The 15,890-nt window shown below is 42.3% G+C and overlaps 1 protein-coding gene across 1 annotated transcript in view; it reads right to left on the reverse strand.

Annotated features, from left to right (window-relative positions):
* wwp1 (WW domain containing E3 ubiquitin protein ligase 1) overlaps nucleotides 1-15,890 on the reverse strand; it is a 116,551-nt gene that overhangs the window by 83,059 nt on the left and 17,602 nt on the right. Inside the window, 3 exon segments of the mRNA XM_080752146.1 lie at nucleotides 4,027-4,165; nucleotides 5,034-5,124; nucleotides 6,171-6,227. Of these exon segments, the coding sequence (XP_080608272.1) occupies nucleotides 4,027-4,165; nucleotides 5,034-5,103 (209 nt within the window). The 5' untranslated portion in view covers nucleotides 5,104-5,124; nucleotides 6,171-6,227.

Consider the following 15,890-nt stretch of genomic DNA (forward strand, 5'->3'; position numbering starts at 1 on the left):
GGGTTTTTCCTTGGCCTCTAGGGAGTGCGCTTACAAAGTTTGAAACCGATCGGTGGAGTTATAGCTAAAACCACAAATCGGCCTGTTATAGCGCCACCATGAGGCTGATTTCAAAATTTTGAAGTGGCATTTCTTCCTCGGCCTAGTGGGGACGTGTGTGCGCGATTTCATGTTAATTGCACTCTGCGTTTGAGATTTGAGGCATTTTGTCCAAAACGGACCAATCCTACAAACTTTGAAAGCCAATCTCAGCCAATCAGGATGGAATATGGACAATCAGACTCCATGTCGATCACATGATTGTAGAGATACTGTCTACCGATTTGTTTAATTTTTGGACAAAATCTGTAGGAATACTGGCCAAAAGGTAATTTTGCACAAATTGGCCTCCTGGTGGCGCTAGAACAGGCCCATGTGAAAAGTGTGGGGCAGAGGTTCTGAATTGGCATCCAGAAGTGCGTTTACAAAGTTTAAAACTGATCGGTGGACTTAAAGGTAAAACCACAAATCGGCCTGTTATAGCGCCACCATGAGGCTGATTTAAAAAATTTGAAGTGGCATTTCTTCCTCGGCCTAGTGGGAACATGTGTGCGCGATTTCGTGATAATTGCACTCTGTGTTTGTGATTTGAGGCATTTTGTTAAAAACGGCCCAATCCTACAAACTTTGGAAGCCAATCTTAACCAATCAGGATGGAATATGGAAAATCGGACAGATCCGTGTCTTTCACATGACTGTCGAAAACATACTCGAAAACACGAAAACATACTCTCCCCCAAGCCTTCGGCTGGTTGGGGGAGACAATAAAATCACCAAAAAGATAGAAAGAAGTAAATGAAAACATCAACATCTCAACAACTCATCTTTTCTTTTCTCTAATGACGATCTAAAATATGAACTCTTATTGTAAGTTGTCTTTTAAGCTAACATAATTTAGGGACCCCCCTGGGGTTCACGCCCAACGTTTGGGAACCATTGGTATAATCTGTTATTTATAATACAGTGGGTTACCCAACTTTCAAAACAAAAAACATTAAAGAAAATTAGACGATCTACAGGCTCACAAAGCGTTACGATGTGACTTTTATAATGTAATACTTTTTGCCTACTAAAGAGATAGAGATGTCCATTGGGAACGCATGCACCACTGACACCAAGGACAGATACCATTTGCGTCATTTATAGAGATAATGACATGGCCATAACAGGGATGCCAGGGTTAAAATGGTTAATATACCAAACCTGGGTGGGGAGGGGAATGTTGAGAGACTGCCATAGTACTGGAAGTGTGTACTTTGGCAACAATACAATCTATTCTCTCTGTATTAATTTGCTTCCTCATCAGAGAACAAATTCAGTTCCTCGGGCTACAATACCTACCTACAATCTCGCAAAAACAAATAAATATAATAGAAATAGATTGCATACAGAAACATTTGGTTGTATTAACTACTTAAACCATCTATACGGGTGGCTGTGGCTCAGGAGGTAAAGCAGGTTGTCCAATGATCCATGGGTCGGCGATTTGAGCACTTGGAAAAGCGCTAAAAAAAATGCAATTCATTATTATTATTATACTTTGTGGTCTGGGGTCCCCCAGGGGTCCATCCATGTCCCACTCCTTTTTCACCCACTGGGCTTGTGGATCGGATATTTTCAAAGAATGTTTGCCTTTTACAAAAAAATAAATTGTGTCCATATTGGGTAATGATGTTTCATTATAATGGGATATAACTACAAAATGGTAAAATACTAAGGGCTGGTAGAACTGTTGAAATGTTTTCTTTTTTTCCCCCTTCTTTTCAATGTTCAGTAGTAATATGCTAAGTCACTCCTTTAAATAGTCTCTGGTGGGCAGCATCATGATTGGCTAATGGTTATAAGAAAAGACCAAACATTATCCAAGAAAAACGATCTGCAAATTGTGAGAGCAGACGTTCTCTTCTTATAAAAGAGACTTAGAAGAAACAGAAGAACTTACAGCACATACTGTAGGGCCATACAGTATGTGATGCGAGTAAGCAAGAAGGAAAGAAAAGAGAGATTCATGGTTATTTCAACAGAGTAGAGGATCGCCCCATCTGTATTCCTCATGTTCCCTAGATATCATGGGGATTCATTCAGGCTAGTCTCCCTGATTCCTGGAACACACACGGACAGGGCTGTATGAGTGTATAAATGGTAAATGGTAAATAGTGCATTTATATAGCGCTTTTATCCAAAGCGCTTTACAGAGATTGTGCATTACATTCACCCATTCACGCACACATTCATACACCGGTGGCGGAGGAAACCATGCAAGGCACCAACCACAGCTCACCGGGAGCAATGTGGGGTTCAGAGTCTTACCCAAGGACCCTTCGACATTAACTCAGGGGGAGCCCGGATTCGAACTGGAAACCCTTCGGGAACCCTTCGTGCTCTAATAACGGTTTCTCTACCCCTGAGCTATGCCGCCCCTATATATGCCTTATAGAACAAATACATGTAGCAATTTCATGTGCCACAGATGCATGAGGGAGAGAGAGGCGGCGGAATAAGAGCAGTGGTTCTCAGTTCTCAACCTTTTCAGGCCGTGACCCCCAAAATAATCATATTTGAACTGCCCCCCCCCCCCCCACCTACACAAGCTATTGGAATGTACTGTAGGAGTTGAGGCATTACATTTAGCTTGACTCTGTTCCACAGATAAAAGAAATAGACGATACAAAAGGCAGACAACGCCTCTTTGCGAGGTGTTGTAGATCGTCTTATATTATTTGACAATTTGTTCAATGTTTGACCAGTTTTTATAGTATAGTTTGTTGATTACTTTTGATGCAGTAATGGTTATTTATTTTAAAAGTCATTAAATTGTCACTTCATGGCCATCTGGGGACCCCCCCCCCCCCCCCCCCCCCCGACCCACAGGTTGAGAACCATTGGTATAGACAGGTAAAAGCCAGAGAAACTGCGTTGTTTACCAAAAATAACAATATGACACATTAGCTTGAAAATCTGCCCTTTCTGACAGGCTTAAGACGATCAAAATTTGAGTGAGTCTCTCGTCCCACTTGGGGTCGGAGGAGCTATGTGATTTTATTAATAATAGTAATATTAATATTTGCTGCTTACAGAGTGAGTCTCTCGTCCCACTTGGGGTTGGAGGAGCTGTGTGATTTTATTAATAATAGTAATACCGTATTAATATTTGCTGCTTACAGAGTGAGTCTCTCGTCCCACTTGGGGTTGGAGGAGCTATGTGATTTTATTAATAATAGTAATATTAATATTTGCTGCTTACAGAGTGAGTCTCTCGTCCCACTTGGGGTTGGAGGAGCTATGTGATTTTATTAATAATAGTAATATTAATATTTGCTGCTTACAGAGTGAGTCTCTCGTCCCACTTGGGGTTGGAGGAGCTGTGTGATTTTATTAATAATAGTAATATTAATATTTGCTGCTTACAGAGTGAGTCTCTCGTCCCACTTGGGGTTGGAGGAGCTGTGGGATTTTATTAATAATAGTAATATTAATATTTGCTGCTTACAGAGTGAGTCTCTCGTCCCACTTGGGGTTGGAGGAGCTGTGTGATTTTATTAATAATAGTAATATTAATATTTGCTGCTTACAGAGTGAGTCTCTCGTCCCACTTGGGGTTGGAGGAGCTGTGTGATTTTATTAATAATAGTAATACCGTATTAATATTTGCTGCTTACAGAGTGAGTCTCTCGTCCCACTTGGGGTTGGAGGAGCTATGTGATTTTATTAATAATAGTAATATTAATATTTGCTGCTTACAGAGTGAGTCTCTCGTCCCACTTGGGGTTGGAGGAGCTGTGTGATTTTATTAATAATAGTAATATTAATATTTGCTGCTTACAGAGTGAGTCTCTCGTCCCACTTGGGGTTGGAGGAGCTGTGTGATTTTATTAATAATAGTAATATTAATATTTGCTGCTTACAGAGTGAGTCTCTCGTCCCACTTGGGGTTGGAGGAGCTGTGGGATTTTATTAATAATAGTAATATTAATATTTGCTGCTTACAGAGTGAGTCTCTCGTCCCACTTGGGGTTGGAGGAGCTGTGGGATTTTGCCGTGCGACACGATTCCCCCTCGGCGGTCACCTCCACGTAGATGGCCGTTCCAAAAAGGCTCTTCTTCCTCTTGAGTTTGGCACAGGAAACTGGACACAGCGGGACGAGGGGAAGGAATGATAAATCGGGCCAAACAGCAATGACATTCACAAATATTGTCGTTTCATTTACATCACCGCCTGGTCATCTGTCTGCCAGTGACACTTTCGGGTCCTTGAAAATTAAAAAGGTTGAGAATCAGCGCAGTCATGTAGCTCAGTGGTTCTCAACCTTTTCAGACTGCGACCCCCAAAATAATAACATTTGAACTGGGGACCCCCCACCCTAATGAGCACTAATAGTTGTAAGACTTTGAGGCATTACATTTAGTTTAACAAGGCTCTATTGTGAAAATAGCAGATCTACATTGCGAGGCGTTGTGAGCATGTATATCGTCTATTTTCACAATTTCTGCACATTATTGCCAATGTAGATGTTTTTTCTTATTTTAGAGGTATTAAATTAATAGGGACTTAAAAGTCCTTAGATTGTCACTTAAGAAATGTTTAGATACCATCTATACCAGGGGTTCTCAAACATTTTGATCTCACGACCCCATATTATTAGCGAGCTTTTTTGGCGAACCCATATTGGTCGCTTTAATTGGTCGCTTTAATTCTATGGTTGGTGGCGACAACCGCACTTATTTTTATGGTTTTTTTTTTGGGTTGCCAATGCGCGACCCCACCATCACCTGCCCGAAACACCACGTTGGTTCAGGACCCATAGTTTGAGAACATAGTTTGTATGTTGGTTTGTTTACTGTTGAGTGAGAAAACAATGTTTCACATTAAGCTAATCATCTGATCTATTCTGGGGACCCCCCAAAATAATGTGGGGACCCCCCCCCAGGGGGTGCCGAGTCCGACACACTGATGTAGCTGATGAGGTAGTTGATCAGTGAATGTTTGAACTCACCAACGGCATGGAGCTGTTTAGTTCCTCCATGGTTACTGCTAGACTCAGTTCTAGACGAGGCCGTGGCCATGTCATACACCACAGTGGAAGCCTAGACGCATGCACGCACACACACACACACACACACACACACACACACACACCCCCACACACACCCACACACAATACAAAAGCAATATAAACACACAACGGTCAATGTAGGGCAGTATATTAAACCCATTTAGGCCTAGAATTATTAAATGCTTTAACTATTGAAAAATAGCAGATATACAAGCTCACAGCGTGGCATCGAGTGCCACGCTGCAAGCTTGTAGATCTGCTATTTTTTTTTTTTAAAGATTTTTTTGTTTTTGTTTTTTGCAAGTCTTTGAATATATCTTTTTAAAAGCGAACATTTGTAACTCAAATATTTGCTTCTGGGTGGACCCTGGAACAACATATCTTGAGATGGGGGTCCACGGCCAAATACATGTAATTTTGGGGTTCCTTGACATGAAGAAGTGTGAAAACCACTGATTTAGAAGACATTCATAGAATCGGGTCAGAATTATTCAAAGACCTGCACAAATGTTCAGGTTTTTTTTACAGCATAAAATAATGGTTAAAGTGGTTCAAATCTTAACTCATCCAGTGCCCAGAATCACCACATGAGGGCGCCCAATGGCCAGAGAATCCACCATAGACATACTCTGTATATGCACAAGCCGTGCAGCCATGACGCGCCTGAACACTTTCCATTGTGTCATGAACAGGAACAGGATGAAGTTAGCTTGAAGTTAGCTATTGGCTACCAAGCATTTTAGAAGCCCTATTTTCGGCGATTTAGCCGTGATTAAACCTTGCGCACCTCATGGATATGCATGGAACAGAGAAAATGAGCTCTAAAGATCATCGATTGCATTGGAGTGGACGGCAAATATCGGCGGCACGACGCTCTCGTGGGCCGATGTAAACAGACCGCGGCCGGGGGTCGGCTCAAAAATTTAGCCCGGTGCTTCGGTAAGGTCTCTGGATGTTTTTTTTATATAAAAAGCCGGACTAGTTTGGGATCGGCACCCCGAAAGATAAAAAGCCCGAAATAAAGCCGAACTAGTTCGGGATCGGCACAAAAAGAGTTTTTAAGAAAGACATACTCACGATTGGTGTGTGTTGCTAGGCCCACCCAGTCAGCCTACTCCGTGTCCCATGGTTCCCCTGTGAGAGGAAACAGGAAGGTGTCACAGGGCATGCTTTGGTTCAGCTTGTAAGCACTAGAATGGTTCATGGACTGGATTGAATTCTTCTGATCTTAAAAAAGGGCTGTACATTTGAAATCCGGGTATGAATTGAATTGTAAAACGAATTCTACAGCAGGGGTTCTCAAAACTTGTTTTAGGCCGTGACCCGCAAAATAAACATATATGAACTGGGGACCCCCACCCTGACAAGCACTTGGAATTGTAGGCATTACATTTAATGTGACTCGGTTCAACAAATAACAGGGTTGTGAGCGGTTGCGAGGTGTTGTTAGCATGTGGATCTGCTATTTTCACAATGTTTGCCTCTTGCTATATTTGACAGTTTGGCCAGTTTGGTATTAAAACGGTCTTGACAATCCTTAACTCTTTGAGTGCCACCCCGTTCACCACTAGAGGGCGCCCAGTGGCCATAGAAAATCCCATAGAGATATGCTGGTATATGCAGAAGCCCTGCAGCCATGACTTGCCTGAACACTTTCCTTTGTGCATGTACAGGAAGAGGATGAAGTTAGCTTGAAGTTAGCTATTGGTTACCAAGCATTTTAGAAGCCTTATTTTCGTCAACTTAGCCATGATTAAACCTTGCACACCTCATGCATGGGAAAAAAACAGAGAAGAATGAGCTCTAAAAAATCCAATGCAATCCTGGATTGCATTGAAGTGGATTTGTGCAGTTTGTTCACAGCTTTCAAACAAAAAAATCCGATTGGAAATCCGTTCAGGCATTCTTGAGATAAACGCCATTATGTTTTACATGTTATGTAAACAAACATGGCTGCCCTGTATGTTAGATGGGGTTGTATGGGGGTGGAACATGCAAAATCGCAATTGAAATCATGTTCACTAGATTTGATGGGGTCCAAAAAATTAAAAAAAAAAAAAAGAAATTTCAAAGTTTTTTTTTTTTTTTTTTTATATCCCGAACATGTTCGGGATAGGCACTCTGGTATGCGATAATATATCCCGAACATATTCGGGATAGGCACTCAATGAGTTAAATGGCCACTTTATAAATGTGCAGATACCCTGTATACCAGGGGTATTCAACTAGATTAGGCAGTGGGCCACCATTGTAAAATCAATTGAAGTCGGGGGCCACAAGACTGTGACAACTGAACAGAAAGGAAAATGTCCATGGTTAACCGTCTCACCGCTTGTTGTTCGCTATATTTCCGATACGACACAACAATGGACATGTTGTATGTCCATTAGGCAGAGATGGGCACAAAATACAAGAAAGTACTTAAAAAAAATTCTTAATACTTGGTCAGAACTTTGTCTAATACTGACCAGGATACTGTCACCAAGATACTATCCTGGTAACAGTATCCGGGTAAGTATTTCACATAGTATTTCTAATTTGTATTTCAAATCCTTTTTTTGGATTTTGTGCCCATCTCTGCATATTAGGCTATGGTAACTTTATTAGGCCCTTCTTCATACTGCATTCATGCATTTTGATGTTTTCTGTACCAGTCCTTTATATAGCACAGGCTTAGATTTTGATATTAACAAAAGAGGAAGTAGATACAGTATTTCAGTGTGATCTACATGGGTCATTGGCATGGAAGTGTCTTTGCGGCAAGAGTATTTGAGGCAGGCTGGCAAGGTGAAGTGTTTACACCGACTGATAGGAGCACAAGATGTGCTTGAAGTTAATGATGATGGAGAATATGGAAGATGGATACAATCCAGGTGAATTATTTATTTGGGCACATCCACGCAAGACCCAGAAATGGACACAACAATGGACACGTATGTCCATTAGGCTATGGTAACTTATTAGGCCCTGCGTCATACTGCATTCATTTTGATGTTTTCTGTGCCAGTCCTTAATAGAGCACAGGCTCATCATTTTGATGATGATGGAGAATATGGACACAATCCAGGTGAATTATTTATTTGGGGTAAAAGAACAACATCCATTTTTGCCATTTTTCAGCTGGCATAAAACTTCTTGGGCCTTGAACAATAGTGTGTTTCTGTTGCCTATTAGCAACCACATTATTACTTGTGTCAGCAGAGCGCGCAAGTACTGCGTTCGGCTGCTTATGTATGTCGGTGTCTGCCCGTGTTTAAGCCCGTAGCCCAATCAGGGACTAGCATTTCTGGCAACGTCATCATTAACAGCCAATGAGGGACCAGTATTCCTGGTGATGCCAGTGGTGAGTGGTGATGCCAGTGCTAGCGCACAAGTAGGCCATACTTGGCCTGCTTGTGCACAAGGCGCCAAGTTGGCACCTCGACAGAGTGCATTTCTAGTTATTACCGTGACACCAAAGTCACTGGCAGTCCCTGGCAGTACTGCTGCCAGGGATTCTCTTCAGCAGTTAGATACAGAAGCAAGCAGAGTAAACAGATCATGGAAGGCTGTATACAAATTCCAGGCAAAATACCCATTCATTCATTGACAGACCTTCTGCTTCAGACACCAAAACACCCACTGTTTTCTGATGCTGTACAGAGGCAATCTGGCTAGCCATTGTCATTGATGAGTTTCCATTAGTACAGAGGTTCCAATTAGTGTCAACCTTTGTATAGGACTTTACGCACACGCACACACACACACACACACACACACACACACACACACACACACACACACACACACACACACACACACACACACACACACACACACACACACACACACACACACACACACACACACGTTTGAGCAGGCTGTGTTTCTGTTTAAGCATCTTAGATGGAACGGTTCGTCTTAGATGGAACGGTTAGAACCTAATTAAGAAGATAAAGGTCATAATATAAGCGTTCAGTGGGCGGACATGACTGTGTTGGAGAGAGAGAGAGAGAGAGAGACAGAGAGCTACCATAGAGTGAGATACCAGGGGTGTTTGTTTACATGTCATCTAATGACCATCTTACCCCGGTTGAGGCGTTTCTGTTTATTGATATCATGGTTGTGCAACTCCACATAAGTAAACTAAAGACTTCTGATGTCTAAATACACACACACACACACACACACACACACACACACACACACACACACACACACACACACACACACACACACACACACACACACACACACACACACACACACACACACACACACACACTTCTACAGGCATCAAACAGGTCGTTGATGCTTTCATTGATAAGAGAGATCACTTACGAACTCTTGACACTTTTATGGCCCAATCAATTACCTCATTTCACAACCCTTTTGAAGTTCAAAGGGAACAATTAAGAGCTCTGGCCAGCTCCTGAAAAAAACGAGATCGGTGAACAAATGCTATTGGCCGCTGAGATTCAGCAGCTCGTATCCCCGCCCTTCTGGGTCATAGAACGTCTGCGCTCGGCCAGCCTGCTCTCTACCAAGTTCAATTCGTTAAATTCATAGTCATGATACATGCTGGTTTGGTTTGTCTAGTTAACAAAAGTATATTCCTATTCTCATAGTAGCTAGAGATAATAAAATCAACTGGACTACTCAAGTAAAAAAAAAAGTTAAAAAGAAAAACTTTCACTTTGCGATTAGCATACGGGGGAGGGGGCTGGGACACTGGGACAGGGTCCAGTGTTTGTCTCCCACCACTCTCCAAGGCCCTGACTAATGACAAATGAAAAGGAATATTAGCCAGGCAACAGACTAGTTGCTAATCCATCCCCCCCCCACACAAGCACTGACGCAGTTATGGGTCGAGCGGCACCCAGGGGTCAATAGGTCAGGTCTGGTTACTGATACACTATACCGTCTAGACCAGTGGTCCTCAACCTTTTCAGGCCATGACCCCCAAAATAATCATATTTTAACTGGGGACCCCCCACCCGGCACAAGCACTTGGAATTGTAGGAGTTGGCATTACATTTGGTTTGACCCGATCTATTCCATTGTGAAAATAGCCGGTCTACATGCTCATTGCGAGGCGTTGTGAACATGTAGATCGGCTTTTTTCACAATTTCAGCCTCTAATATTCGACAATTTGACCAATGTTTGACCAGAGGTACTAAAAAGGTCTTTAAAATCCTTAAATTGTCACTTTAAATATGTGCAGATACCCTCTATACACTTTAACTTTATTTTGGTTTGTTTACTGTTGAGTGAGAAAACAATGTTAACATTTAGCTTAACATCTGGGGACCCCCCAAAATAATTTGGGGACCCCTCTGGGGGTCCCGACCCACAGGTCGAGAACCACTGGTCTAGACCAGGGTTCCCCAATAGGCGGCCAGCGAGCCATTTGCGGCCCACGTTTTTTTTTTCTTTTTCAAAAAAATATATTTGGGGGACCAGTGAAAGTTACAAGTAAGGTGAGTGTGCTATAGCACGTAAGCTTACCATAATCACAGTAATCCTTAATAAATTTCAATCATATTCAAGGGCTTTTGGAGAGAAATGAGACGGACACAGAGCACTGCAGAGGAAGGTGTGCGTGTGTGTGTGTGTGTCTCTGTGTCCAGCTGATGCCAGTATGTAGTTGACAGCCCCTAGTTAATGGATCAGGAAGGCAATCAACTAGCTGTTATACAGATCATAGAGTATATATATAATAGAGAGCAGACCAGCCCCGCCCCCAGCTATCATTTCAATGCAAGTGCTCAGTGGCGTTTTGAAGCATGCGGAAGTAGCTAATCCAGGTGCATTCTGGGGGAAATTGGCCACTACCTAGTGGCCAAAATGTTTGACGTCGAGATTGACGTCACGAACGACGTCGACGTCCATTGAACCCTATTGTAGACCCCAGCGGTGCGCTCTTATGCTTGTGCGTGTATGTTTCACCCCGCCTGAAATTCCAGCTTTGGCCAGTAGGGCGGCCGCTTCAATGTTTACAAGCCGTTCTGGGGGCTTGATACAGATGCATACTTTTCAAGCAGACTGGTTAATTGGTTCTTAAATTATTGTGTTTCAACTTTAAGGAGTGCATTTGTCATAGTAATTGTAATAATGGTGGTATAAGAGCAGCAACAACCCTTGAATTTGAACTAGTTCATGTAGAAAGTGAACTTTCCCAAAACTGGTTAGGACTGTCACAAATATTACATAATCACCTAATCGCAATTATTTGAGACAGTGATGCTACTAGCCCTGCATCCTATATGGTTCCCTGAACCATATTTTTTATAAAGGACTCATTAAACTAAGCATCCCTGCATTAGGATGCATACAACACTATCCTTCCTGCTATCAGTCATTTCACTGCAGCAGCTAAGCTGCATGTGGTGGAGTTTCCACAGCTGTGCATTCTGGCATTATTGATGAGATGATTGAGATTGTCTTGTAAATCCATGCTTCTGTCCTTTATTAACTACATACAAGTAGCTATTTGCCACTATTTGTTTAAATTAAAGTCCTTTTTGATGTTTTCACCGTTGATACGTAAAGCGTGTGTCATTGCGGGACCCATAAAATAGTTCACCGTTTGTCAGCCTTCTGATTGGTCCCTGAGACTCCCTGACTGGCCAACCAGAAAAAAACATCACTTTTCGCTACCGGGGGTGGAGTTATGCAGTGGGAGAATGACACTTCAGTCTTCACCGCGGTGCCGTGATGCGGAGCACGGCCAGCGCGCAGTACTGCACGGCGCTGCACGGTCATTATAATGAACTAGCCCTTACCCGTTCAAAGATATGAGCTCCGAAATGATGTGCAGTGTGTGGGTTATGGGATCATGTGCACTGTGCACACAGTATATGAGGGATGGAAAGTAACTTTAACTGGTGCTTGCATGATAATATGTAGGAGCATCAATGTAAGAAATACCCGTTTCGTTTAATGGCTACAGAGATACTGTGTCCCCCCCCCCCCCCAGCCCACCCACCTGCACACACACCTGCCTGCCTGCACACACACAAACACACACACACACACACACACACACACACACACACACACACACACACACACACACACACACACACACACACACACACACACACACACACACACAGAGCTGGTTAAACATGTTGCCTCAAGCTAGATGCAGAATAGATATGCCTCATGCTAGATGCAGAATAGATAGTAGATACACCATAAAAATGCTAATATACAGCATACGATTTGTGAAAGTGACAAACGGGCTTCACAGTTATGTCAGGTGTGTTCATATGCTAATGGTGATGCGATTTCAGATCAATTGCTCCAGCCACTGAGGAGAAACGCTGTTTCAGACAGACAGACAGACAGACACTCAGACATTCGCAAAATTATATGTTTGATAAGCTTCAACAGACTGGTTCACATGAACCATTCACATGAACCAGTCTGATGTAACTAAGAGATTCGATTGGGTAATATATTTTAAATGGGCAGAATTACAATTAAACATTACAATGTTATGTTGACAGCCAGCCTATAATTCCACAACTTCCTACCCAAGACGCACTGCGCTTTCTCTCATCTCTCTATCCTCTGCCTGTTTCAGAGGATTAAAGGTATATTCAGTGATTGTATTTCATTCAAATAAAAATATAATTGGTACATTTTCCATTCATTCTCCTCACTAGAATGTGTGCTGACCATATAAGGACTTCCACCATGGCCCATGTTACGAGCATAGCTAGATTCGGTTTTCAGAGGTGGCCAGCCAGTCCTCGACCAATCAGGGTAGAGTATGGCCGTAGGTATGTTATGATGTTTAGTTATGATATTCAAAATAAAAGTTTTGAGAACCACAGTCGCTCTGAATTAAGAACGTCTGCTTAATGCCTAGATTGTAAACTACTGAACTCATAAAATGCCACAGTCTGGTAGTATCATATCCTGAAGCTGGAGACGTAGGCCTACCGATATTCAGTGATTGGGTCTAATGATCAAAACGAGAACATTATAATGGTGTAAAAAAATCTATAAAAAACTAAACATTTCCACGCTGTAAGGCCAGTAAGGGAAAAGATGACCCCGGCCACTTTCATAACCACTGAATACACCTTTAAACTAATTAAAACATGTATTTTCTGGGAAAAAACACTGTTTTGCAATGTAACTACTGTACTTTTTTCTTTCCTTTTTATTAACTTTTTCTCTGCCATTTTAAACATAGCTGTAGTAAGCAGCTGCCAAATTGTCCTTACCTTTTAGCGTGGGCACGCGCACGCATCGTGCACAATCTGTGCGCGACTCATCTAGTAGACGTGTAGACTCGGTGACAAGCTTTCGAATACAAAAAACCCCATTGAAAAAGACATATCCGTTGCCACGCTGTATCTCTGCTTATCAGCCAGTGTTTACATGAAAAAGCATTGAAAAAAGCCAACTGTGCGCTATGGTAACACGTGGACACGTTCGCGCACAAAACGCACGATATGTGCGGGGATCATAATCCAGGCGTGTAGAGACTGGATCAAAGTTTCCAAACGCAAAAATCCGATTGAAAAACGAGCGTTCCGTCGCCGAGTAGCTTTCTTTTCTGTTACACTGTAAACCAATGGAGGCGGGACTATGGCCCAGGCTCAGACTGGATACGGAAAGCTGGATCCGGTCCAGACCGGAAATGACCGGATACAGTTAGGGGGGCGGGCCTAAAGAGCCAGAATCAGCGAAAATCTGCGCTAATACTTTTAATCCTTTCATAATGATTAAAGCTAATTAAACTTTACGGGCTCTACGGGCATGGCAGCGCGGTACAGCGGGAAATCTACGGTCTCTACGGGGATCGCGAGGTATGAGTTAATAGCACGTAGATGTGTTTCTTTTGGTACTTTTAACAGCAATAGTGAGGCTATGAAAAATATTTTTTCCCCATTCATTTCCAATATAAAAACAATCTGCCCTGGTTTTTCTGTCCCACTGGGATTAAACTAATTAAAACATGTATTTTCGGGGGAAAACCCCTGTTTTGCAATGTAACTCTTGTACTTTTGTGTTCCCTTTTATTAAAGGTGATACACCATGAAATTTCACTTTTCCTATTTTAAAACCTTTTTTTGGGGTCCCACTAGCACCTTCTATCCTCACAAAGTCCCATTTCTGACCGTTGTGTCTTTCTCTGGTTTTGAGAAGGCGAAGGTTAAAAGTATCCCACGGGTTCTCAAAACAGGCTATCCAGATTTGCTGCCGATTGTGACGTCATCTGCCGATTGTGACGTCATCATCAAAAAAAATGTTTTTTTCAAAAAAAAACTTTTTGAAAAGATTTGGGGGGGGGGGGGGGGGGTGGCGCAGTTCAGGCCAAAGGTGGTACTGCAGCTGAAATGCTCTGAGAGCCATTCAAAAATGAGAGAGGCTCTATTCAGGAGTGGTAATTTAGCCTCAAACCTTTTGAAAAACGTTTTGGGACATAAACAATATGACATAAATACTTTTTAAATGCATGGTGTATCACATTTAATATCACGTAGATGTTTTTCTTTTGGTACTTTAAATAGCAATAATGAGGCTATGAGGCCACTTCCATTATAAAAACAATCTGCCCTGGCTGTTTCGTCCCACCTAGTAACAAGAGCAAAATGGGGCGGGATTTGACAAAGAGTGAATTGTGGGACCCATTTGAATGGCCACCTGTGGGTCCGGGACCCATTACATTGAAAATCTAGCAACATCACTGTGAGATAATCATAATTATAATTTTTTTTCTTTAGAAGGGTTTCTTAAATCACTGTTTATATTATGCTGTAAGCTGTGACAATCCTTCAATAAAAAATATTTTAATCGCAATTATTTAAACGACAATTAATCCTCAAGCTGAATTTCATGATCGTGAACAGGCCAACATGCAGTAAGGCAATAATCATTGTGTACGCGCAGAACTGCTGCAGACAGCAATTTCCTTTTGTGAAAAAAAACATGTGTGGTTTTACACAAAGCACCTGGAGGTTTTATATTAAAAACACCACACTCAATGTGGCGGAAGAACAAAAGCTGTGCTAATGTACAGCTGTTGCCTGAACAAAAATCAATGTTTAAAATGATTTGCGTCTGAATAAAACGCTATTCTACAGCAGCTTCAATCAATGAACAGTACATTAATACACCGTCTGCATGTTTATACATAAACAGTCCTTGCCTTGCCCGTTTGAACATAATGGTATAATGGTATGTGTTCCGAATTATGTGCAGAGTTTGGGTTGTGTGGTGTGCACTAGAGTTGGGTATGAACATTTCATGTCACGATAATTGTGACCAAATATATTTATGATATCGCGATAATCAAAATATCTCCAACATCCAATACAACATTTTCTCAGTGAAACAAGCATTGCATTTATATGTTATATCAGCTCAGAAATGCCACATCGGGGGGGGGGCGCCAGCTGGCCTAGCGGTCCAGGCGCATACCAGCTGTCGTGGGTCCGAATCCCGTTCCCGACGACCTTTGCTGCGTGTCACTCCCCATCTCTCTCCCTATTATCCAGGGAACCTGTACATGCCCGACGGGCAAGTGCCCCTGAGACCTTAGTGTCAACCCCTGCCTCAACCACTGAGCATCAGTGGGAGGGATTACCACACATCTGGCCAAGAAGAAGCTGGTTTATGACTACTAGTCCTTCGAACATATGTGCTCCGAATTATGTGCAGTTTGGGTTGTGTATGGGGTGAGAGCAGTATGAGGGAATGTAGGAGTCTCAGAAGTAATGTTGGAGAACCCAGACGTATCAGTTATGTCTAGGGCTGTCACAATTATTACATAATCGTCTAATCGCAATTGTTTT

This window comes from Nannobrachium achirus (assembly GCF_963921795.1).
Source record: "Nannobrachium achirus genome assembly, chromosome: 21".
In the NCBI taxonomy this organism is placed as follows: domain Eukaryota; kingdom Metazoa; phylum Chordata; class Actinopteri; order Myctophiformes; family Myctophidae; genus Nannobrachium; species Nannobrachium achirus.